Source organism: Neoarius graeffei, chromosome 1, assembly GCF_027579695.1.
Source record: "Neoarius graeffei isolate fNeoGra1 chromosome 1, fNeoGra1.pri, whole genome shotgun sequence".
In the NCBI taxonomy this organism is placed as follows: Eukaryota; Metazoa; Chordata; class Actinopteri; order Siluriformes; family Ariidae; genus Neoarius; species Neoarius graeffei.
The window spans coordinates 103,573,431-103,600,473 of NC_083569.1; the positions used below are offsets into that span (position 1 = coordinate 103,573,431).

Sequence of the window (27,043 nt, forward strand, 5' to 3'; positions counted from 1 at the left end):
TGTCAGCCCTGTGATGACCTGGCGACTTGTCCAGGGTGTACCCCACCTTTCGCCCGTAGTCAGCTGGGATAGGCTCCAGCTTGCCTGCGACTCTGTAGAACAGGATAAAGCGGCTACAGATAATGAGATGAGATGAGACTTTCTGGCCAATCAGAATCAAGAAATTAATAGTGTTTTACTATATTTTAATGTCCAATCAGCTGCCCATAAGAGTGTCATTAATAATAAGTGGATTCATTAATGGTCATATCTGTGATGTCTCAGGAAAATATTTTGATGTAATTTGTCACAATATCAATTTTGCAACATCATATTTGGCATTCTGATTTTCTTTGGGAAAAGGGGAATATGGTCCATAATGAATGTATGTCATATGGTTCTGTTTCATTGTTAATACTCTTTGTCCTAGACACTTCTGTAATTACAGTCACAGCCTATGATGGTGATGAGCCAGGCACACCGAATTCAAAAATTGCATACAGGATTATTCAGCAGGAGCCGGCGAGAGAGTCAATGTTCAAAATTGAGCGATCGTCTGGTGAAATCAAAGTCAAAATGAACACTCTGGACAGAGAGGTGAGCACCTCAGTCATAAAAAGTAGACATCACAATCACTATTGTAAGTTCATCAACAGCCTTTTTGAAAGTGAGCAATTCCAGGAAGAGAACCCTGTCAAAGACATTACATATTAGACAATATTTAGTTAGAGAAGATTAGAATCTGAGCTTCATACAATCTGAGCTTTATTATCCAAGGTTTTCTTATGCAGTGTCAGAATTATTGACATCCTTAGTAAAGATGGGTAAAAAAATGTCTCTGTGGTTAATTAACTTAATCTCATATCAACAATATGAGGGAAATGTAACCTTGAACCTTTGCAGTAATTTCATTCGAAGAAAAAAAAACAAGAGATTTTTTTTAACAAATCCATGCACATTACATTTACTGCCCCTCCACCCCACCCCCGAATTTAGTATTTTGTGCATCACCCCCCCACCCCCTTGCCAAAATAATAGCACTGAGTCTCCTCCTATAAAGCACAATGATATTGGAGAAGACAGAGTGAGGAATCTTATACACTGGTCAGTACAGAATCTCTTGACATCCTCCATGGACCTGGTGGTTCTTGTGCTTTCTTCTCTTCAGCTCATACCACAGGTTTCACTGGGGTTTAGATTAGGGGATTGGAATTACTGTGTCAAAAGCTTGATTCAGCAGTCACTGGAACAAGTTTGTGTGGACTCAGAAGGTGAACAATGTTTGGATCATTGTCATGCTAGAAGGTTCAACCATTGAACCATGACCCAGGTCTTGACAGAGGCAGCCAGATTTATATTTCAACATTTCATGACTCATATGAGTCCAACTGCATTAACAATTAGGATTAGGTTCATGAAGCGATGCACATACAACCATTTTTCATTTTTTATTTCAAGCAAACTTTTGTCTCATCTGACCACAAGACCCTGTTCCAGTAGTGAACTCCAGGCATATACATCTATAACCTGAGCTGTAGTTTGTAGTTCTTCTGGTACATCTTCCAAATAGGTTTATTTTTGCATGGAGGCGGCATCTAATTGAGGTTTGGACAATTAGTGACCGCAGAAAAGGACCATCTTCTGGACACTACTGTTTGCTTGTATTTTTTTAATAAAATGACATTTCTAAAGCTCTTGTCCTTCAGCTCAACATCATTCACATTCCAAACTTTGACAGATTTTCTAATTAATGTGTTTAGACTTAGCACTAAAAATACCCAATGTGCATTAGTCAAATATGTCACACAACCACTGAAAACACTTTAGACAATCTTTAAACTATAGTAACTTTAAAATGACGCAATCTGCTGGAGTAGTCCGTGCTCTCTCCTACCGGTAAATGGGTTGAAATCCTTAATTTATGTTACCAGGATGTTTTCATGGTATTCAAACTGGGGAATCCTACCTCATGGCAATATGAGACATTCTCCTGAGCTAATGCAAGACAGAATTCAAAACAATAATTTTTTAGATTGTTAATATTTATGGGTCAAGATTATTTTCAACTTTTTCTTACACAGACACAAGACACGTACAAACTGATAATCACAGGCACAGACATGGACGGACGCTATACTGATCCCCAAAACAAACCACTGACAGGAACAGGGACTGTGACCATCAGCATACTTGATGTCAACGATAACATCCCCATATTAGAGGACGGCTCTGTGAGTGTTTTTTTTTCTTCTGGATTTTTTTCTTATAATGAATAGCTAATGTTAATTGTCTCAGAATTATATAAATCTCTATTAAAATTAATTAGTTCATATTGATCTTATTCAAATGGCTTAATGGTGATTGCTAGCTTGGTTAAAATGTTGCTACATACATGGCATTTGAGTGAAAGTTTGATATGTTGCTACACAATGTACACTTGTGCCATAATGCTGAAATTCAGTGTATAGAAGGTGCTGCAAATATCTTGCATACAACTGTTTTTCCTCCTGTGGGACTGGGATGCAAACAGCACCAATCAAACTCTGCAATCAGGCTCTCAAAACAGAACGCAAAATATCCGACTCATGGCTGAATGCTTCTTCTCACCATGTGTGTGTGATGTTTGCAGTATGAGGGGACTGTGGAGGAGAATAGAATGAATACGAAAGTGGAAATGGAAGTCCGAATTAAGGCCACAGACAAGGATAAGATTCACACGGAAAACTGGGAGGCTGTGTACACCATCATTTCTGGAAATGAGGCCGGTTACTTCGATATCAGCACGGACCCCAAAACTAACGAGGGCATCCTAGCAGTCAAGAAGGTAAGATAGATAATTTAGAACAGGTGACACAACAGATGAAAACACTGAACATCATGGAAAGCTTTATTTCACATGAAAGTCCAGCGTGAATCTGACTCTGGAAATAGTGGAGGTCTTTATTGTGTACATTCGAATAAATTAAATGTCTATTTATTAGTATAGCTAATCGTATGGGGCTGAGTAAAATTTAGGATTAATTTCACGAGTGATTTTGAAGTTTTGATAATTGCCCTAGTCACGAACATTCAAGTTCACAACATTTGTCATTCACATTTTCTGAACCAATCAGGGTGCAAGACTATCTTGCACATTTGAATCAGTTTCTAAAGCGTCTTTCATCATGACACGGCGACACGACACAAGGACCACAGTTCCACAGAATATTTTCTTGTTTTGTTAGACTTTTGGACTTGTTTGGCTTTTTACCCATTCCAACAAACTAGCCAATAGCATTTCAGAAATACGGCCCCATGTGAAGGAAAAAAGCCCTCCTTGATTGACCAATCAGAATTGAGTAATTTGGCCCTATGTATTATAAGTCTAAATAAATCGTCTAAAATATCACTGGCTGAAACTGAAAGTAATAATCACCTTTTTTGCACAAGCCAAATGTTTTGTGATTTCCACTACATTTGATGAACAGAGTATTGGTCAGGTTATCTTGGATGTTTTGCAGTCATGGAACCACTTTAAAGATATTCAAAATATAATAAAATCTGTTGATAGACTTATTTATTGAACATGTTCCAAATATTAGGCTCATTATTTACAATGATGTGTTGTCTCTTTTTTTCTATTTATCAAACTTACTTGCTTAATCCAGATAATTCAGCATTAAATATATTCAAATGACCCTTAAAAGACGTTAATAACAAACAATTCAGTAATAAATATAAATAATTCAAGAATAGTGGGTTGAGAGTTCCACCACTGTCACTAAATTTCAAAAAACAAAGAAATTACAACTCCCTTGGTTCTTCCTCATGGACTCCATTTTAAAAACCATGGGTCTAGTCCTGGGGGCAGCATGGTGGTGCAGTGGTTAGCACAGTCACCTCACAGCAAGAAGGTTCTGGGTTCAAGCCCAGTGGCTGACGGGGACCTTTCTGTGTGGAGTTTGAATGTTCTCCTCGTGTCTGTGTGGGTTCCCTCCAGGTGCTCCGGTTTCCCCCACAGTCCAAAGACATGCAGGTTAGGTTAATTTGTGACTCTAACGCTATGTTCACACTGCAAGGCTTAATGCTCAATTCCGATTTTTTGGGGAAATCCGATTTTTTTGTGAGGTCGTTCACATTAACAAATATATGCAACTTGTATGTGATCCTCAGTATGAACGAAAAGCGACCTAAAAGTGTTCCGCATGCGCATTGCAGGATACGACGACGTCACACACAGTGAGCATGGCCAGTGTTTACGGAAGTAAAACCGCCCGGTTGCGGTATGACCCATCCAATCTAGCTTGAATAGCTGCATCCCCCCAAATGGAAATCAGCTCCCTAACCTCTGCGTCCTTCCATTGAGAAGATTCTGAACCTTCACAGCCCGAAGCGTCCCTCGCATTGATGTCATGCGCAGGGGCGCAGATACGTTTTTTGAACTGGGGGGGACAAAAAACTGGGGGGGACAAAGCTGCCAGCAAACCAACCCCAACCCCGATATGCCTGTCAGACTTGTTGTTAGTAACCATAGCAACCAAGCTCAAGCTCGCAACCTGTGCAGTCTGCGCAGCTCAACCAACCGAATATCAGTCTTTGTTTTATGCGAGTTGTTGCAACTATGTATACACTGCTGTGCACCTCAATAAACCGAATGGTAATTAGTCTTTTGATTTTTCCGTGAGGTTTGCCTTATAGAAAGAAAGACAGCATAGACGTTTTTTCCTCCCTATAAGTGGGGGGGGACCGCGCGAGGTGAATTTAAATCTGGGTGGGACGAGTCCCACCCCCTATCTGCGCCCGTGATTATGCGCCATGTTGTTGTAACTTTTTTTGAGAGACCCGCCGCCTACTTCAGCGCAGAATAGTGACATTTGTGGCTTGTTGATGACGTGTAAGTCGGAGGAATGCGACCTGGTGGTTCAGACTGAAGTCGCATATGAAAAGAGCGGATAGGGATCGGAATTAGGACCACATATCCAAACGGCCTGGGTCGGATTTGAAAAAATCGGATCTGTGTCGTTCATATTGTCAATAAAAGATAAGATACAGGTCACATATGGGCGAAAAGATCGGATTTGAGTCACTTCAGCCTGCAGTGTGAACGTAGCCTAAATTAACTGTAGGTGTGAATGTGAATGGTTGCTTGTCTCTATGTGTTAGCCCTGCGATGACCTGGTGATTTGTCCAGGGTGTACCCCGCATCTCGCCCATAGTCAGCTGGGATAGGCTCCAGCTTGCCCACGGCCCTGCACAGGATAAGTGTTTACAGATAATGGATGGATGGGTCTAGTCCTGTTCATGTTGTGATTTGGTATGAATTAGCCAAAACCTCCAATATTTTTGTTAATTTGCAGTTGTTTTTGCATGCTCATGAAGGACAATAAAATGTAATCTCTGCCTTCATGACTTAAATTTTAGCCTGCATTATTATCACTTCCTGTGATATTAATATTACCCAAAAACTGTATATTAGTAGCAAAATGGAAGAAGCAGAGAACTGTGATGAAACTGTTTATGAGGGAGGATTTTTGATGTCTAAAAGATGACGCCAGTCCTCTTTTCCCCATCAATCTCATCATCCCTGTGCTTTTTTTTTTTTATCCCTGGTGCTCATCAAACATACTTAGAAAATTCTGCATCACTACCTTGAAAAATAAAGAATTTCATCATAATTTCTGGTTTTAGAATGTCGACTTTTTAGTCTAGGACCTGGCTTAGACATGTATGCACACGGTTTAGGAGAGGATAACGCAACTGTTATAGGCTAATTTGACCCCAAGGAATAACTTGGGATGTGTGCCAAAATCGCTATCCGGGGCAAACAGCCTGAAAATTACCGATCCAAGATGGCCACTGGTATTACGGTATTATTATTATTGTGTTACTCTTCATGTTCCTGACCCTGGTTTATCTCATCTCATTATCTCTAGCCGCTTTATCCTGTTCTACAGGGCCGCAGGCAAGCTGGAGCCTATCCCAGCTGACTACGGGCGAAAGGCGGGGTACACCCTTGACAAGTCGCCAGTTCATCACAGGGCTGACACATAGACACAGACAACCATTCACACCTACGGTCAATTTAGAGCCACCAATTAACCTAACCTACATGTCTTTGGACTGTGAAGGAAACCAGAGCACCCAGAGGAAACCCACACGGACACAGGGAGAACATGCAAACTCCACACAGAAAGGCCCTCGCTGGCCACGGGGCTCGAACCCGGACCTTCTTGCTGTGAGGCGACAGCGCTAACCACTACACCACCGTGCCGCCACCCTGGTTTATGTGACACATAAACAGTAATAATGTGATGTTAAAAGTTGTATTGTTGGCTGTTAAACATTTAGGCTCTCAAGATATCGCTGCCTACGAAAGTAATAAGTTTTGTTTTGTATTTTTCACTTTAGCATTCCATTGATCATAATAGTATGATTGAAAATACAATTTCTTTATATTAATCAAATGCTTGCTTTCTTATACTCTCCTAAATTATATGCATAGGTCTCCCAATTCCATGATTTCATGTTTGAGGTAGAATTATTCTGTTTTTCTAATGTTTTCTGTGAAACTGCAATTTTGGCCAATTTTTGGTGGGCTTTTTCTTTTTTCTTTTTTTTTACCTTGCCCTTTACTATAGCTTGTTCCCTTGTCCATCAATCATGAAAATGATGTCACTAATGAATTCCCCATACCGAAAAACCAATAATATGAGGTATTGCACATATTTCTGTGGTGAGTGGTTCAAAAATTGATATTTTCAATATGGCTACCAGCAACCATCTTGGATTGGTAATTTTCGGCCTGTTTGCCCCAGATAGCGATTTTGGCGCACATCCCAAGTTGTTCCTTGGGTTCAAATTAGCCTATAACAGTTGAGTTATCCTCTCCTAAATTATGTACATACATTCTCACCAAGATTATCTAATATTTGCAATTTTGTGCAACACCTACACTTAAAACATTAATGATGTGTGGAAACATTATGTACAAAGGATAAGACCAGATAAATATATCAAAATGTATACACATATGAGTGATGTTGGTCATATTTCATAAAAATAAAGATCCTTGAATTCTCACTACCTGCTTATTAGGATACTTTAAACTGTATACAAACTGTAACAGCCTGAATTATGACTAAACTTAATAACCATACTGTCAACCAAAACCTATAACATTTATTTACTTTCCACTCTTTCTACATAGACCCTTATTATTTTATTCTCTGATTTCTTTTTAATTATCTATTAAAGGAGCTGAACTATGAAGAGTTGAAAGAGATCGATCTGGAAGTGGTGGTCGACAACAAGGCGCCTTATCACAAGTCAGTGGTGATTGGTAAGCGCAGAAAATACCCCATTAAGATCAGAGTGCTAAATGTGCCTGAAGCCCCTCAGTTCGTCCCCGTTGTCAAAACTGTCTCCATCTCTGAAGACAGCACCACCATTGACCTGAGTAAGGTCATCACCATCTTCACAGCCAATGACACTGATACACAATCAACGGCCACTAATATCAGGTGAGAAATATGAACTAAAATTCCAGATGTGAAAGTGTTTCAGATATCAAAATGGAGACTTTTTTTTAAATCTACCATAAGCTACCATAAGCATTATGTTAAACATTAGCATATACTTTACTGATCTCCAATAGAACTGAAGTGAGTGTTTGAATTTATTGATGAAAATTTAAAGACTTAATTTCCTTGTGGGAACAAGGTCGATTTATTTATGGACAGTGGTGGTCCAATGGTTAAAGGCTCTGGGTTACTAATCAGTAGTTCTGTATTTTACATTACTGTCCTGGATTGTACTTTGTGTGAGAAATAAAGCCTTCTTCTTCTTCTTCTTCTTCTTCTTCTCTTTAACACAACATTTTTATGTAGTCACTTGTCTCAATTCTAGGTTTGGCCAGAAAAATTGAGGCTATCAAAAAAATTCCAACTTATAAATTCCCACTCAGATGATTATGTGGGAGCTGACTTTCTCTTTATTAATGCTTCATTACTTATCAATAGATGCATGACTAAGCATGAATATCTATTTAGACATTATAGCATGTCAAATTTAGTTATGGCTGCACAAATTAATTACTTTATTAACCTTCAGAAAGCCCCTCCTAGAACTGCCACCTTATTGTGGTGGAGGGGTTTGTGTGCTTGAATGATCCTAGGAGCTATGTTGTCTGGGGCATTATGCCCCTGTTAGGGTCTCCCAAGGCAGACAGGCCCTAGGTGACAGGCCAGACCAAGAGCAGTTCACCAAAACCCTTATGGAGAATAATCGATCAAGGACCGTGATGTCGCCCGGTATGGCGCAGCCGGGGCCCCACCCTGGAGCCAGGCCCAGGGTTGGGGCTCGTATGCGAGTGCTTGGTGACCAGGCCTTTGCCCATGGGTCCCGGCCGGGCTTAGCCCGAAGCGGTGACGTGGGCCCGACCTCCTGTGGGTTCACCACCCACAGAGGTAGCCGTAGGGGGCCAGTGCAGTGTGGATTGGGCAGCAGTCGAAGGCAGGGGCCTCGATGACCTGATCCCCGAACACAGCAGCTAGCTGTTGGGACATGGAATGTCACTTCGCTGGGGGGGAAAGAGCCTGAGCTTGTGCGGGAGGTTGAGAGGTATTGGCTAGAGATAGTTGGGCTCACCTCCATGCACAGCTTGGGCTCTGGAACCCAGCTCCTCGAGAGGGGCTGGACTCTCCACTTCTCTGGAGTCACCCATGGTGAGCGGTGGAGGGCTGGTGTGGGCTTGCTTATAGCTCACCAGCTCAGCCGCCATGTGTTGGAGTTTACCCCAGTGAATGAGAGGGTCGCCACTCTACGCCTTCGGATTGGGGAGAGGGCTCTTGCTGTTGTTTGTGCCTACAGGCCGAATAGCAGTATAGAGTATTCGGCCTTCTTGGAGTCCCTGGGAGAGGTACTGAGAGGTGCTCAGACTGGGGACTCCATTGTTCTACTGGGGGACATCAATGCTCATGTGGGCAACAACAGTGACACCTGGAGGGGTGTGGTTGGGAGGAACGGCCTTCCTGATCTGAACCCGAGTGGTATTTTGTTATTGGACTTCTGTGCTAGTCACGGTTTGTCCATAACGAACACCATGTTCGAGCATAGGGGTGTCCATAAGTGCACGGGGCACCAGGACACCTTAGGTCGGAGGTCGATGATCTACTTTTGTCGTTTCATCTGATCTCCGGCCCTATGTCTTGGACACTTGGGTGAAGAGAGGGGCTGAGCTGTCAACTGATCACCACCTGGTGGTGAGTTGGATCTGCTGGCAGAGGAGGAAGCTGGACAGACCTTGCAGGCCCAAACGTATGGTGAGGGTCTGCTGGGAACGTCTGGCCGAGCACTCTGTCGGGGAGGTCTTTAACTCCCACCTCCGGGAGAGCTTCTCCCAGCTTCTGAGGGAGGCGGGGGACATTGAGTCTGAGTGGACCATGTTCTCTGCCTCCATTGTAGATGCAGCTGTTCGGAGCTGTGGCCGCAAGGTCTCCGGTGCCTGTCGTGGTGGCAAGTCTCAAGTCTCTGGATGTTGTGGGGCTGTCTTGGCTGACACGCCTCTGCAACATTGCATGACGGTCGGGGACAGTGCCTCTGGAGTGGCAGACTGGGGTGGTGGTCCCTCTTTTTAAGAAAGGGGACCTGAGAGTGTGCTCCAATTATAGGGGAATCACATTTCTCAGCCTCCCAGGGAAGGTTTACTCCAGGGTACTGGAGAGGAGACTTCAGCCAATAGTTGAACCTCGGATCCAGGAGGAACAATGCGGTTTTCATCCTGGTCACGGAACACTGGACCAGCTCTATACCCTTCATAGGGTGCTCGAGGGTTCATGGGAGTTTACCAACCAGTCCACATATGCTTTGTGGATCTGAAGAAGGCATTCGACCATGTCCCTCATGGTATTCTGTGGGGGGGTGCTTCGGGAGTATGGGGTTCAGGGCTCTTTGCTAAGGGCTGTCCGGTCCCTGTATGAGCAGAGCAGGAGTCTGGTTCGCATTGCCGGCAGTAGGTCAGACATGTTCCCAGTGCATGTTGGACTCCGGTAGGGCTGCCCTTTGTCACCGGTTCTGTTCATAATTTTTATGGACAGAATTTATAGGTGCAGCCAGGGGCCAGAAGGAATCCTGTTTAGGAACCACAGGATTTCATCTCTGCTTTTTGCAGATGATGTTGTCCTGTTAGCTTCTTCAAACCAGGACCTTCAGCATGCACTGGGGTGGTTTGTAGCCGAGTGTGAAGTGGCTGGGATGAGAATCAGCATGTCCAAGTCCGAGGTCATGGTTCTTGACTGGAAAAGGGTGGCTTGCCCTCTCCAGGTTGGTGGAGAAGTCCTGCCTCAAATGGAGGAGTTTAAGTATCTCGGGATCTTGTTCACGAGTGAGGGAAGGATAGAACGTGAGGTCAACAGGCACATCGGTGCAGCCTCCGCAGTGATGTGGTCGCTTTACCGGTCCGTTGTGGTGAAGGAGCAGCTGAGCCAAAAGGCGAAGCTCTCGATTTACCGGTCGATCTACGTTCCGACTCTCAGCTTTGGGTAATGACCGAAAGAACAAGATCGTGGATACAAGCGGCCGAAATGAGTTTCCTTCGCAGGGTGGCTGGGTGTTCCCTTAGAGATAGGGTGAGAAGCACAGTCACTCGGGAGGAGCTCGGAGTAGAGCCGCTGCTCCTCCACATCGAGAGGAATCAGCTGAGGTGGCTCGGGCATCTCTTTCGGATGCCTCCTGGACGCCTCCCTAGGGAGGTGTTCCAGGCATGTCCCCCCGGGAGGAGGCCCCGGGGAAGACCCAGGACATGCTGGAGGGACTATGTCTCTCGGCTGGCCTGGGAACGCCTCGGTGTTCTTCCCGAGGAGCTGGCCATTGTGTCTGGGGAGAGGGAAGTTTGGGCTTCCATGCTCAGACTGCTGCCTCCGCTAACCGGCCCCAGATAAGTGGAAGAAGACGAAACCTTCAGAAAACACTTTATCCTAGTCACGGTTGCACTGGATCCAGAGCCTGTCCTTGGATGGGATGGCAGTCCATCGCAAGGCACTATGCACACAAACATTCACACATTTATTCACAATTTAGAATAGCCAGTCCACCTTCAAGCATGTTTTTGGACCACCTTTATTAAAGCATTCATACAAGAAGGTAATATTGGCCTGAACTGTACACCATGGATTTAGTTCACTTTTAAAACTGTGGCTAAGGTGAAGAATAGAATTCATTAATATTTTAAAAGATGAGAGAAGAGAGTTCGAAAACTTTGCATCCTGGAGTGGTCTACATATTAAATAATTTATTAAAATAGCTTTTGGCAAGGTATTTCTCTTATTCTTTCTGTTTTATGCTGAATCATATAAACCTAGTTTGTTCATTTTACTGTAAGTAGTGTTAATTCTTGCAGCCACCTCACACTCACCTCACGGAAGAAGTTTTGATATTGTGCAATTGTCCTCTTGCTGTAATTAACATTGGACTTTTATGAAAATATACTGGATCTTTGTTTAAAGTTATGGCTAAAGGCTGAAACTGTTGTCAGGGCTAAACATTATCATTATTTTATTGTTGTAGGTATCTAAAAGGAAAAGATGTTGACAACTGGGTGAGCATTAATGAGAAAACAGCTGAGATCAAACTCAACAAATATCCAGACTACGAGTCCAAGTTCCTGAACAATGGAGTTTACTACATGACAATCTTAGGCATCACCAATGGTAAGTTAGCCAAAGATGGGAGCAGCCATGTGGCTGGTCTTTCAAGAACGTGCAACGTACAACCCAGTGAGATAGATGATAGGATCAGGCAACTGTGACAAGGTCAGGAATTACCTATGCTGTACAGAGGATAATAATTAATGTCGGGGAGAGTTGATTATTTTCATATGGGAACACATCCTTTAATGTTATATTCCTTTTCATGCTTTTTATTCCTTTATCTACATTTTATCTTGTGGATTGTCCACCAAAAAAGTTACATAGTTCCTTTTATCACTTACTAGCAGTGTACGGTAGGTGCAATAGGCTTATCAAATCAGTCTCATAAATTCATTAAACATTTGTTCAAGTATCTAATAGTTTATAGCTAAACTTAAAATGAATCAAATCAGTCTCATATAAAAAGGGATCAGTCTCATAAAGTCATTAATCATTGATTCAAGTATCTAATAGTTTATAGCTAAACTATTAAAATCAGTGGAATAACTTGGTGATGTTGCTATAGTTTAGTGAGTATTGTAGCTCTAATGTCATATATTTACTCTCGATCTATAACATTCATACAACCAAATGGGTGAAGGCAATGAGAATACTTTCCTTGGCAGAGGTTGGCACTTCAGTGAATATTGTAACAATAAACAGGACACAGTATATTCCAAAGATACCATTTATTGAAATAGCTGACAGGAATTAGCCAACTAATACTGGTCAGATATAGCAAGAATAGCAGCCAAGGAATAATTCAATATAAATGGTGATACAATATATACAAATAAGAATCAGTCGTGTGTATGATAATTAAGGCACAAATGGTGATCAGAAGTAATAAGCTATAGCCAGTGTTACAGTGTAGGGGCGAGTGGATGTTAAAATGTGATAAGGAAACCACGTGTGTGTGTGTGTGTGTGTGTGTGTGTGTGTGTGTGTGTGTGTGTGTGTGTGTGTGTGTGAGAGAGAGAGAGAACAATGTTTAAGAGGGCACTGGTAAACAGATCCAAATCATGAGACAAAAGGCAGTATAAAAAAAAAACAGGCGAAGGTCAGGCAAGGCACAAACAGAATATCAGAAGCTGCTATTATTATTATTATTAGTAGTAGTAGTAGTAGTAGTAGTAGTAGTAGTAGTAATAGTAGTAGTAGTAGTCGTAAGTTACATTTATACAGCACCTTTCTCATACTCAAGTTCACTTTACAATTATAAGGGGGGGGAGTCCACCAAAAAAAGGGCAGGATGTCATTCCAATGCAGTCCAAAGTACAAACAAAGTCAAAAAACAGAATCAGCAGAGCAATAACAAAAGGCTGGGTAAAGTCAAATGCAAGGAACTGTGCATATACATCGCAATAAACAGTGAGAGTTGAAGTCCTTAAATAGTGAGTTGGGGTGATTGTGAACATAGTGTGAGCACAATGTTCGTAACAAGATCAGATGAGCACAAATGGTCCTTCCATTCAAATATTGGGCATAAGTGAAGACTGGATTATATAATGGCAGAATGGTATGTCAAATGTGTTACAAAGAACTGCAGAGCATACCTTATGCAAAGCCAGGCTTTTGATTCAGACCACCTGATTGTAGTTTTGGATGCCCACTTCCTGATAAAGAAAATGGTCAGAAAAATCTTTTACAAAAAGTGGGGCTCCAGTGCAGGACATCCAGATCTTCATCACCTAAGAGATGATGCTTCCATTCAAGATGCATAAAGTGCTGATCTTGATTATCTGCTAGCAACTGAGTTATCAGCATAAATGGTTAAAGAAATTGAAGAGTTAGTCACAAATGACATACAATAGGCTTCTACAGAGACAATTGCTAAGCAAATTAAGGATGAAATTGCAAAACCATGGACAAGTAATGATTATCAAGCACTCTTAGTGCAGTACCATGATGAAAAAGACCCAGTAAAAAAAAGAAGACATTAACCTATGAGGTCAGGAAGCTTCGCACAAAATTAAAAAAAGACACCGATTTTGAATCTAAGGCAAATGAGTTGAATCTTGTGCGTGAATAATGCAATACCAAAGAGGAGTTCAGATTGATGAAGAAACACACATCACTGTCACGTGTGACTAGGCCACTGATTCAGCCAAGGAAACTGGAAGAACATTTCTCAAAACACTTTTCTGGACATCCTTATGATCCACAGCCTGAACTAGAGACCCTAAGAATTATCCACATCGACTACCACCAGATGACCTTCCTACTATTGAAATATCTACACCCAGTCATGGGGAAGTTGAAATGAGCATGAGGAGGCTATAAAATTGCAGATGTCAGGGCACCAATAAAGTATAGTCAAAACAAATGAAATACTCAAGATCAGAAGTCTTGATAAAGTATATCATACAACCTGTAGGTATGATATGGTCCTGCCTGGAAGTCCCCACCAAGTAATCAAGAAGAAGAACAGCTTTATTTATCACACGTACACTTAAGCACAGTGAAATTCCTCTCTGCATTTAACCCATCTGAAGCAGTGAACACACATGTGCACACACACGTGAACAATGAGCACACACACATACTCAGAGCAGTGGGCAGCTATGCTGTAGCACTCAGGGAGCAGTTGGGTGTTAGATGCCTTCCTCAAGGGCACTTCAGCCCAAGGTCACCCCAGGTTAACCTAGCTGCATGTCTTTGAACTGTGGGGGAAACCAGAGCACCCAGAGGAAATCCACACAGACACAGGAGAACATGCAAACTCCACACAGAAAGGTCCCTGCTTCTGCTGGGCTCGAACCCAGAATAGTGCTGCCAAAAAGATGAGGTCCCACTGAGATTTGAACTCGGATCACTGCATTCAAAGTCCAGAGTCCTAAACATTACATTAACAGCATATATAACCTGTTTGCATAAGAGAGAGTTGAAATCACTAGCTGAAAATTATAGAGGCTTAAATAGAAGTGACAATTTCTAAAGTGTTAATAATAATAATAATAATAATAATAATAATAATGGCATCCGTCTGTCTCGGGAGACAATGGACTTTTGCGCCTTGGGTCAGTCAGTGGTAGAGGCGCAGCGCCTGCTGTGGCTGAACAGTCCAATTCTGGAGTGGCAGGTCTTGCTGCAGTTGCTGCATGTAAAGGCCTCAGAGGGCAGTGAGTCCACTCTTTGTTTCTTCTGTTGTCGTCTCTGGGTCCACTGCTCCTCTCTCCTGTGTTCGCTCTGTTGGACGCCGAGCTTGACTGTCATCCTCCAGCCATTACAGTCAGCTTCCAGCTTCTCCCAGGTTGATGGGTTGATGTTGTAGGCTTTCATGTGCTGCTTGCAAACGTCTTTATAACGCAGAGTTGGCCTGCCCATGGGTCTTGTACTGCTGGCCAGCTCACCGTACAACAGGTCCTTGGGGATGCGGCCATCTTCCATATGGCTCACATGGCCCAGCCAGCACAGGCGGCACTGGGAGAGCAAAGCAAACATGCTTGGTATGTTTGCCTGCTGCAGGACAGCTGTGTTGGAGATGTGGTCCTGCCAGGTGATGCCCAGGAGTCTTCTAAGGCAGCGGAGATGGAAGGTGTTGAGCCGTCTTTCCTGGCAGGCGTAGATTGTCCAGGACTTGCTGCTGTAGAGCAATGTGTTGAACATGCAGGCCTGGTATACCTTCGTCTTGGTGTTGGTGGTCAGCTTGGTGTTCTCCCACATTCTCTTGGACAAGTGGACCATTGCTGTGGCTGCCTTGCCAATGCACTTGTTGAGCTCTGAATCGAGGGAGAGGTTGCTGGAGATGGTGGAGCCCAAGTAAGTGAATTCTTCGACCACCTCCAGTGTGTAGTCACCTCTGCAGATGTTCGGGGCAGTGCTGACATCTTGGCCCATGATGTTGGTCTTTTTCAGACTGATGGTCAGACCAAAGGCATTGTAGGCAGCTGCAAAGCAGTTGATGAGTCTCTGGAGGGCTGCTTCAGTCTGTGCAGTCAGAGCAGCAGCATCAGCAAACATCTCCCTGATCAGGGCTTGGCGTGTCTTGGTCTTTGCACGTAGTCAGGCCAGGTTGTACATGTTGCCATCGCTCCTTGTGTGGATGAAGATGCTGTCCTCAGATGCAGCAAAGGGGTGGGACAGATGAGAACTGTTCTTTTGGCCTTAATCGCAGGTTCCAGTTGGGTCAAGCTGGCTTCAAACCAGTCAGGGTTCTTCTCTTCTTTCTTGCTAAAAGTGTCCATTGCTGAGGTGTAGATGGCTTTGTGGATATGTTCCCATCTCTTTTCAGCATTTTCTGTAGGGCAGTCCTGGAGAGCCTGGCTGACTGAGTTGGCAAAGCAGCCAAGCAGGTCAGGGTCAAAGGTTCTGGCGGTGCTGATGCGTGGGCGGCCAAAACTGGACCGAGACACAAATTAAAAATGCCCATGTTTGCAGTGTTCATTTTATATCCAGTGAAGTTTTCAGTGTAGTTTAATACAGATCTAATAAGTAATACAGTGAAGTTGTTGTGAATGTAGCGATGCCTCAGCTTTTCAGTAAGAGAGAGAAATTCCGCCGAATCCCATCTGTTATTACAGCATTAATATAGACCTAAACCTGTGTAGGTGATATTAGAGGAATATTACAGGACCCTGGCTGTTAAAATGCTAAATTCCCTTGACTCCTGCTGTAACACTTCAGGTGGGATGCGGTCTTTTCTTGGAGCTTTGCCACAGGTGAGTGAGTCAATGGCCTTGATGACTTCAGTCTCGGTAGGAGAGGTGCTGAGTTCCACCAGCACAGGAAGGTCCTCGATGCTGTCCAAGATGGTCATGGTGACAATGTTTTCCCTGGCATAGAGTTCCTGGTAGTGCTCTGCTCATCTTTCCATCTGCTTGCTGTGGTCTGTGATGTCTCCTGTGGAAGATTTCAGTGGCCCGGTCTTGGAAATGGCAGGCCCAAACACCTTCTTCATGCCATCGTACAGGCCTTATATATTGCTGATATCAGCAGAGAGTTGAATACTCTGACACAGGTTCAGCCAGTACTCATTGGCGCAGTGTTGAGCAATCTGCTGGGCATCGCTTCTGGCTCTATGGCAGGCAGCTAGGGTCTTTTCCAATGGGTCCCTCTTATGAGGGATGAGAACTGTTCTTTTGGCCTTAATTGCAGGTTCCAGTTGGGTCAAGCTGGCTTCAAACCAATCAGGGTTCTTCTTTCTTGCTAAACGTGTCCATTGCTGAGGTGTAGATGGCTTTGTGGATATGTTCCCATCTCTTTTCAGCATTTTCTGTAGGGCAGTCCTGGAGAGCCTGGCTGACTGAGTTGGCAAAGCAGGTCAGGGTCAAAGGTTCTGGCAGTGTTGATGCGTGGGCGGCCTTTCTGGTTGGAGCGATGGATCCTCTTGGGCTGGATATGCACTATACTCATGACCAAGGAGTGGTCAGTATCACAGTCTGTACTGTGATAGCTGTGGGTGACAAGCACGTTGTTCAGTGCAGGCCATCTGTTGATGGCAAGGTCCAGCTGGTGCCAGTGCCTAGATCTGGGGTGATGCCAGGAGACTCTGTGTTGGGGCTTGGTGGTGAAGAACATGTTGGTGATGCAGAGATTGTGGTAGGAGCAAAGTTCCAGAAGTCTCTGCCCATTCTCGTTGAATTTGCCAACACCTGAGTGCCTGAAACAGATCAGCCAGGATTCATGGTCAGTTCCTACTCTTGCATTGAAATCGCCCAGGAGGAACAGGTGTTCAGCTGTGGGAGTACCTCTTATGGTTGCGTCAAGGATTTCATAAAACTGATCCTTGGTCTCCGTACTGGAGCAGAGAGTTGGGGCATATACACTCAGTATGTTGACGTCCCTGAGTTGATTGATAGCCTGAGGGAGAGGATTCGCTTTGATCCACCGGATGGAGGTTCTGTGGCAGAGAGCAAGTTGTTGTACACTGCAAATTCAATGCTATGTTGTTGAGGTTCCCTGGGCTCCTTTCCTTGCCAGAAGAAGGTGTAATTCTGCTCCCTGAGGCTACCCTGTGATGACAGCCTCGTCTCTTGCAGTGCAGCTATGTTGACATCAGCTCTTGGTCGATGATTGCCATCTTCCTGATGTCAGAGACCTGGAGCAGATCGTCTGAAAGGCCAGGGCACATGGTCCTGACATTCCATGTTGCTAGCCATAGGGCTTGGGAGTGTGGCATCCCCTTGTAGTTTTTCTTTTGTTGTTTGCCTGGTGCAGTGTTTTACAGTCTGCTTGTCGAGCTGCCTCTTAGCTCCATGCACCCAGTGAAGCAGGAAGACTGTGGCGGGTCAGCACCTGACTAGCTGGGGGCTGCCCAGCTTGAGGTGGGTGATAGCTGACCAGTGGGACATTTATCTCTCCCACCATTGGAGTCAGCCTGTAGTGCCCCTTCCTACACCAGTCGGTGTGGGGCTTATCACTCGTAACTGCTGACTCTCATGTTGTTCTGTCACTGTGGTCAGCAGCACTGGAGTGACCTCTCCAGGGTGCAAGCCTGGGCAGGATGTATGGAGAACCTGGGCTGCCCAAACATCAGGATCCGTCTCTCGGCCTCACTGGTGAGGTCCAAAGGAAAGCAGAGCAATACATTTGGCACAAGGTCGGCTGTAGGAGCTGCCAGAGGGAAGTCAGTGTTGACCACCAGCTGCCTTAGGGGCTCCACTCCGGATTTTCTGTCTGGGTTTACTCCTGTAGCCTTTTCTCCTCCTGAAGATGTCCCTCAAGGCAGAGGGCCATGACCTGTGGTGGGACACGGCTGCAGGAAGCTCAAGGCACATCCTTGGACCCAAGGTCTTCATGTGCCAAAACTGTCATGCATGCCTAGGCACTTCAAGGGTTTGGAGTCAGAGTTTTCCTTCTCCTAGACTGGCTGCCATCCAAGGCTGACGAGCCCAGTCTGCCCAACCCAGTTATAGCGCTGGGCACTCAGTCATGCCAGAACATAGCAAACATTGCGAGAACAGGGACATCATGAGTAGGTGTTGCTATGGGCACAGTAATGTAGGAGAGGCCATGTGCAAGTAACCAGCTGCACAGAAGTTCTGCACAGTGGCTCTGTGGTGATCACTACACTACACCTGGAGGAAGAGGCTATTTGAGACACGTTACCTCCCTTGAGTGTGCGGGATGTCTGGCCCCTAATAATAATCTCGTCTCGTCTTCTTCCACTTATCCGGGACTGGGTCGCGGAGGCAGCAGTCTAAGCATGGAAGCCCAAACTTCCCTTTCCCCAGACACCTTGGCCAGCTCCTCGGGAAGAACACCGAGGCGTTCCCAGGCCAGCCGAGAGACATAGTCCCTCCAGCGTGTCCTGGGTCTTCCCCGGGGCCTCTTCCCAGGGGGACATGCCTGGAACACCTCCCCAGGGAGGCGTCCAGGAGGCATCCGAAAAAGATGCCCGAGCCACCTCAGCTGATTCCTCTCGATGTGGAGGAGCAGCGGCTCTACTCCGAGCTCCTCCCGAGTGACTGTGCTTCTCACCCTATCTCTAAGGGAGCGCCCAGCCACCCTGCAAAGGAAACTCATTTCGGCTGCTTGTATTCGCGATCTTGTTCTTTCGGTCATTACCCAAAGCTCATGACCATAGGTGAGAGTCGGAATGTAGATCGACCGGTAAATTGAGAGCTTCGCCTTTTGGCTCAGCTCCTTCACCACGACAGACCGGTAAAGCGACCGCATCACTGCGGAGGCTGCACCAATCTGCCTGTCGATCTCACGCTCCATCCTTCCCTCACTTGTGAACAAGATCCCGAGATACTTAAACTCCTCCACTTGAGGCAGGACTTCTCCACCAACCTGGAGAGGGCAAGCCACCCTTTTCCGGTCGAGAACCATGGCCTCGGACTTGAAGGTGCTGATTCTCATCTCAGCCGCTTCACACTCAAATGCAAACTGCCCCAGTGCATGCTGAAGGTCCTGGTTTGAAGAAGCCAACAGGACAACATCATCCGCAAAAAGCAGAGATGAAATCCTGTGGTTCCCAAACAGGATTCCTTCTGGCCCCTGGCTGCGCCTAGAAATTCTGTCCATAAAAATTATGAACAGAACCGGTGACAAAGGGCAGCCCTGCCGGAGTCCAACATGCACTGGGAACAGGTCTGACTTACTGCCGGCAATGCGAACCAGACTCCTGCTCCATTCGTACAGGGACTGGACAGCCCTTAGCAAAGAGCCCCGAACCCCATACTCCTGAAGCACCCCCCACAGAATACCACGGGGGACATGGTCGAATGCCTTCTCCAGATCCACAAATCACATGTGGACTGGTGAGGCAAACTCCCATGAACCCTTGAGCACCCTATGAAGGGTATAGAGCTGGTCCAGTGTTCCGCAACCAGGACGAAAACCGCATTGTTCCTCCTGCATCTGAGGTTTGACTATTGGTCAAATTCTCCTCTCCAGTACCCTGGAGTAAACCTTCCCTGGGAGGCTGAGAAGTGTGAAATCCCCTATAATTGGAGCACACTCTCTGGTCCCCTTTCTTAAAAAGAGGGACCACCATCCCAGTCTGCCACTCCAGAGGCACTGTTCCCGACCGCCACGCGATGTTGCAGAGGCGTGTCAACCAAGACAGCCCCACAACATCCAGAGACTTGAGATACTCAGGGCGGATCTCATCCACCCCAGTGCCTTGCCACCGAGGAGCTTGCAAACCACCTCAGTGACTTCGGCTTGGGTAATGGACGAGTCCACCTCTGAGTCATCAGCCTCAGTCTCCTCAGTGGAAGACATGATGGTGGGATTGAGGAGATCCTCAAAGTATTCCTTCCACCGCCCGACAATGTCCCCAGTCGAGGTCAACAGCTCCCCACCCGCACTGTAAACAGTGTTGGCAGAGTACTGCTTCCCCCTCCTGAGGCGCTGGATGGTTTGCCAGAATTTCTTCGAGGCTGACCGATAGTCCTTCTCTATGGCCTCCCCGAACTCCTCCCAGTTCCGAGTTTTTGCCTCCGCAACTGCCTGAGCTGCGGCACGCCTGGCCTGCTGATACCCATCAGCTGCCACAGGAGTCCCAGAGGCCAACATGGCCCGATAGGACTCCTTCAGCTTGACGGCATCCCTTACTTCCGGTGTCCACCACCGGGTTCGGGGATTGCCGCCACGACAGGCACCGGAGACCTTGCGGCCACAGCTCCGAACAGCTGCGTCCACAATGGAGGTAGAGCACATGGTCCACGCAGACTCAATGTCCCCTGCCTCCCTCGGAAGCTGGGAAAAGCTCTCCCGAAGGTGGGAGTTAAAGACCTCCCCAACAGAGTGCTCAGCCAGACGTTCCCAGCAGACCCTCACCATACGTTTGGGCCTGCCAGGTCTGTCCAGCTTCCTCCTCCGCCATCGGATCCAACTCACCACCAGGTGGTGATCAGTTGACAGCTCAGCCCCTCTCTTCACCCGAGTGTCCAAGACATAGGGCCGGAGATCAGATGAAACGACTACAAAGTCGATCATCGACCTCCGACCTAAGGTGTCCTGGTGCCACGTGCACTTATGGACACCCCTATGCTCGAACATGGTGTTTGTTATGGACAAACCGTGACTAGCACAGAAGTCCAATAACAAAACACCACTCGGGTTCAGATCAGGGAGGCCGTTCCTCCCAACCACGCCCCTCCAGGTGTCACTGTTGTCGCCCACGTGAGCATTGAAGTCCCCCTGTAGCACAATGGAGTCCCCAGTCTGAGCACCCCTCAGTACCTCTCCCAGGGACTCCAAGAAGGCCGGATACTCTATACTGCTATTTGGCCCGTAGGCACAAACAACAGCAAGAGCCCTCTCCCCAATCCGAAGGCGCAGAGAAGCAACCCTCTCATTCACTGGGGTAAACTCCAACACATGGCAGCTGAGCTGGGGAGTTATAAGCAAGCCCACACCAGCCCGCCGCCGCTCACCACGGGCGACTCCAGAGAAGTGGAATGTCCAGCCCCTCTCAAGGAGCTGGGTTCCAGAGCCCAAGCTGTGCGTCGAGGTGAGCCCGACTATCTCTAGCCAGTACCTCTCAACCTCCCGCACAAGCTCAGGCTCTCCCCCCCCCCCCCCCAGCGAAGTGACATTCCATGTCCCAACAGCCAGCCGCTGTGTCCGTGGATCAGGTCGTCAAGGCCCCTGCCTTCGACTGCCACCCAATCCACACTGCACCAATCCCCTACTGCTACCTCTGTGGGTGGTGAACCTAATAGTAGTAATAATAATAATTGATCTGGCAACTTCAGGGTGTATCCCGCCTCTCGCCCATAGTCAGCTGGGATAGGCTCCAGCTTGCCTGTGACCCTGTAGAACAGCATAAAGTCACTAGAGATAATGAGATCTCATCTCATCTCATCATCTCTAGCCGCTTTATCCTTCTACAGGGTCGCAGGCAAGCTGGAGCTTATCCCAGCTGACTACGGGCGAAAGGCGGGGTACACCCTGGACAAGTCGCCAGGTCATCACAGGGCTGACACATAGACACAGACAACCATTCACACTCACATTCACACCTACGGTCAATTTAGAGTCACCTGTTAACCTAACCTGCATGTCTTTGGACTGTGGGGGAAACTGGAGCACCCGGAGGAAACCCACGCAGACAAGGGGAGAACATGCAAACTCCACACAGAAAGGCCCTCGCCAGCCCCGGGGCTCGAACCCAGGACCTTCTTGCTGTGAGGCGACAGCGCTAACCACTACACCACCGTGCCGCCCAGATAATGAGATGAGATAATAATAATCTCATCTCATTATCTCTAGCCACTTTATCCTTCTACAGGGTCGCAGGCAAGCTGGAGCCTATCCCAGCTGACTACGGGCGAAAGGCGGGGTACACCCTGGACAAGTCGCCAGGTCATCACAGGGCTGACACATAGACACAGACAACCATTCACACTCACATTCACACCTACGGTCAATTTAGAGTCACCAGTTAACCTAACCTGCATGTCTTTGGACTGTGGGGGAAACCGGAGCACCCGGAGGAAACCCACGCGGACACGGGGAGAACATGCAAACTCCGCACAGAAAGGCCCTCGCCGGCCACGGGGCTCGAACCCAGGACCTTCTTGTTGTGAGGCGACAGCGCTAACCACTACACCACCGTGCCGCCGATAATAATAATAATAATAATAATAATCATAATAAAGTTGCATTTATATCACAGCTTTCTCAAACTCAAGGTCGATTTACATAGGTCAAAGAAAACAGCACAAAAAAGAGAGTTGCTAAAGAGTGGTGAGTTTATGCACTGGTGGAGAAATGTTCATGAAACAGAAAGGTTTTTAGAGGAGATTTCAAGAAAGAAAGAGAAGAGCAGTCACGGAGGGGTTGAGGAAGGGAATCCCAGAGCTTGGGGGCCAGGGCAATGAAGGGCCTGCCACCCAGGCAGGGTAGAGAGTCTAATTCTGAATGTATTGTCATCTTTGAAGGGATTTAGTAGGGAGTCCAATGAGAAGGAAGTTACAATAATCTAGGCGGGACATAATGAAGGAGTGGACCAACATTTGAACATCAATAGTGGAAAGAAAGGGGTGAAGGCGGGCAATGTTCTGGAGGTGGAAGAAAGCAGTCTTGGTGAGGGATTTAATATGGGAATCAAAGTTGAGTGAAGGGTCAAGCAATATTCCAAGGTTTCTAACAAAAGGTGAAGATTTAACAAGTCCACTGTCGATGTTAAGACTGAAACTGGAGGATTTGGACAATGAAGATTTGGGGCTGATAAGCATGATTTCTGTTTTATCTGTGTTAAGTTTTAGAAAGGGCAGCATGGTGGTGTAGTGGTTAGCATTGTCGCCTCACAGCAAGAAGGTCCAGGTTCGAGCCCTGTGGCCGACGAGGGCCTTTCTGTGTGGAGTTTGCATGTTCTCCCCGTGTCCACGTAGGTTTCCTCTGGGTGCTCTGGTTTCCCCCACAGTCCAAAGACATGCAGGTTAGGTTAACTGGTGACTCTAAATTGACCGTAGGTGTGAATGTGAGTGTGAATGGTTGTCTGTGTCTATGTGTCAGCCCTGTGATGACCTGGCGACTTGTCCAGGGTGTGCCCCGCCTTTCGCCCATAGTCAGCTGGGATAGGCTCCAGCTTGCCTGCGACCCTGTAGAACAGGATAAAGTGGCTAGAGATAATGAGATGAGATGAGAAGGGGAGGTTGGAGATCAGTTGATAATTAGACAGAGAGGTTGGATCTGAATCAGGCTTCTTTAAAATGGGAGTAACTGCAGCCATTTTGAGGGCAGTGGGAACAACACCAGAGTTGAGGCATCAATTAACCAACAATGCAATTGGTTTACAGATGATTGTGGAGCATGCCTTGAGTACAGCAACTGGGGCAGGGTCAAGCTGACATGAGGAGGAGTCAGACTTAGCAATGATATTAGAGACAGAAAGGGAGTCAACAGTTGTGAAGTGGGTGAGTTTAGGGCCCAGAGGAGGAGAATAGGGTGAGAAAAATAGAGCAGTAAGTTGAAAGCACTGATAAATTTGATTAATTTTGTCTTCAAAATTTAAGAAAGCCTGACACTGTTCAGCTGTCTTGGGGCAGGCTGCCACAGGTGGTTTGAGAAGTTTATCAACAGTCCTAAACAGTGTTTTTGGCCTAAACTTAGAACCACTTACGATTAATGAGTAGTAGTTAGAACGGGCAGCATTTAAGGCATCCCTATACTTATAAATGTGCTCAGTGTAGAGCAACGAGTGGACAGTAAGACCAGTTTTCTTATGCAAGCACTCAAGACGTCAGCCAGTGGCCTTCATTACTCTGAGCTCAGGGGTGAACCAGGGACAGGTGCAGGTGGGCAGGGACAAGCCTATTCTTTATAGGGGCAAAGTCATCCAACAAGCTCAAAAGAGTGGCATTGTATATGGCAACCAAATTGTCAGGGGAGGAGAGCTCATCATGTAGATCAAACAAGGGTGATGCTTGTATAGAAGCAGCAAAGAGGTTGTGGTTAATAGACCTCATATTCCGGTAGGTGACAGATGTTTTCTTAAATGCGGGAGGAGGAATGGTAGTATGGAAGCTGCAAACAATGAGCTTATGATCAGAGACACCAGAGACAGAGGTGTCATTTAGACCAGTGGAACAAAGCAGGTCAAGAGTGTGACCTTGAATGTGGGTGGGGAAGTCAACATGCTGTGTTAGGTTAAAACAATCCAAAACAGAAATGAGCTCAGAGGTGTAAGAACATTTGGTATCAACATGGATGTTAAAGTCACCAAGCATAATTACAGCAGGACAGAAAGGTGAGATAACTGTAAGGAGTTCATTCAATTCAGACAAAAAATTGGCAGATGGTTTAGGGGGCCGATAAACTAACAACAGTATTAGTGGAGAGGTTGAAACAATCTTAAAGCAATGTTTTCAAAAGATGTCACACTGAATAGTGTTAGTTCATTAACAGTCAGATTCGAGCAATACACAACAGCCAACCCACCACCTCTCCCTACTGATCTGGATTTAGATAAGTAGGAATAACCATGGGGAGTCAGCAAGTTTAAGTGCATGCATTCACCAGGATGTTGTCAGGTTTCAGAGACACAAAATATGTCCATTTTCTTCTGGAGGATGAGGTCATTGATTTAATGAGGTTTTATTGGCAATGGATTGTGCATTCAAGTGGGTGATGTTAAAGTAACAACGAACTGGAGAGGAAGGAGCAGTCAGTATAGGAATATGATGAAGATGGTCATGATTTCTTCCTCTACTGGCTTTTTTCAGGAGTCGACAAGCATAAGTACATACAGTTGGAATTTGGGCATCACATCTGTAGATAAGCGACAGTCCTCTTTTGGAGTAGTGTATGTAACATGGGCGACAAGTAATTCCAAGTGAGTAGCATAGGTTATAAGATGCCGAGTCCAGAGGGGCATGATGACGGAGTAGTTTGAGATCTGTCGAGGTGTATAAAGGCTACATTGCCAGATGGTAAAAAAGTACACATGCACAGCACAACACCAGAGCATGAAAAGGTGGACTGAGAAGGCTTTAATCCAAACACCAGCAAACACCAGACAGTAGAACTGTCACATACATAACACCACCATGCTAATGCTGCATGTTAGCCAACCAAACTCCCAACACAACCCAGCAAGAACTATGATCAATGCAAGTTTAAAACACTTACCACAGAAACACACTGGCGACAACAATGAGGCAAGAGGGTAAAGACACACTCACCACAGATGTAGTCACTGTGAAGCAGAAGGAAGAAGGCTCATACAGGTGAGAAGCAGGTGTGCTAGGAGACAGAAACTAGTAAACTGGCAGAGCGAGTGTACAGTTCAGCAAGCATCAGCAATAGCAGCAATTTAGTCCAAAGTTTCCGCAAAACACCAGATAGTAAAGGTGAAAGTAATCCAATAGTGTTCTAGGAGTTCCCCAAAATGAAAAACAGTTGCAAAAAACACCGGAGAGTAGCGGCAGCCAGATGCACACAGCGTTCACTCAACCGGAAATGCAGGGATGGTGGGGAAACTGCATAGCCCAAAATATAAGGGATTAGATTTTGGGCAAATAGATGACAAGTGATGTGATATTCATCTTATGCCGGATACTTGAAACTTGAGAAAAATAAAGAACCCCAATTTTCCTCACCTTCATCAACCTTAAAGCTGCATATGACTGGGTCCCACGAGATGCCTTATTCCACTGTCTCAACATTCGACTCAGATGTCCACACTTGATAGCTATACTGTCTGCTCTGTACGCTGGTCTGAAGGCTTATCTTAAAGGAATGCCTAGTTTCTTTGAAACCCTGGAGGGATGCCGTCAAGGTGCTTTGCCCTCTTCTCAAGGCCCTCTTCTTTTTAACATCTATATGGAATTTGTTGTGTGAGTGGCCCAACATGAAATACTGAAAAGGTTCCCTGAGTCAGGATTCAGATTGGAGTACTGTATCCCCAATGAAGTATCTCCCAGGGAACTCTGTCATCAAGTGCCAGCATCTGGTCACAATCAAATCACTGAACTTTATGCCGATCAAGTTGTATTTGCTAACTCATTACAAGAACTGCAGAGTGTACTAAAGATTTATGATGAGACATTTAAATAATTTGGAATGCAGATGTCATATGATAAGACTGAAACAATGGTATTCAATGTCGATGAAAGATTAATGAAACAGGTGAGTATAATAACTCTTGGAGTAAACATCAGAACATTCAATTACCTTGGATATACCTTCACTAATTTTGAAAACACTTTATCTCCCCTTCACACAAGAATTGGTGCTGCATTCCAGAAATGTCTCATCTCATCTCATTATCTCTAGCCACTTTATCCTTCTACAGGGTCGCAGGCAAGCTGGAGCCTATCCCAGCTGACTACGGGCGAAAGGCGGGGTACACCCTGGACAAGTCGCCAGGTCATCACAGGGCTGACACATAGACACAGACAACCATTCACACTCACATTCACACCTACGGTCAATTTAGAGTCACCAGTTAACCTAACCTGCATGTCTTTGGACTGTGGGGGAAACCGGAGCACCCGGAG

General features: G+C 45.8%; 2 protein-coding genes across 4 annotated transcripts in view; one reads left to right on the forward strand and one right to left on the reverse strand.

Moving 5' to 3' along the window:
* Nucleotides 1-27,043, reverse strand: part of LOC132880299 (desmoglein-2-like protein) — a 352,687-nt gene that overhangs the window by 135,911 nt on the left and 189,733 nt on the right. The gene's annotated exons all lie outside the window — the stretch shown is intronic.
* LOC132879931 (desmoglein-2-like protein) overlaps nucleotides 1-27,043 on the forward strand; it is a 123,315-nt gene that overhangs the window by 60,595 nt on the left and 35,677 nt on the right. For all 3 annotated transcript variants that reach the window (XM_060913758.1, XM_060913767.1, XM_060913775.1), the window contains 5 exons: nucleotides 410-576; nucleotides 2,061-2,210; nucleotides 2,609-2,803; nucleotides 7,213-7,478; nucleotides 11,521-11,663. In XM_060913758.1, coding sequence (XP_060769741.1) covers nucleotides 410-576; nucleotides 2,061-2,210; nucleotides 2,609-2,803; nucleotides 7,213-7,478; nucleotides 11,521-11,663 — 921 coding nt within the window. The remainder of the gene's footprint in view (nucleotides 1-409; nucleotides 577-2,060; nucleotides 2,211-2,608; nucleotides 2,804-7,212; nucleotides 7,479-11,520; nucleotides 11,664-27,043) is intronic.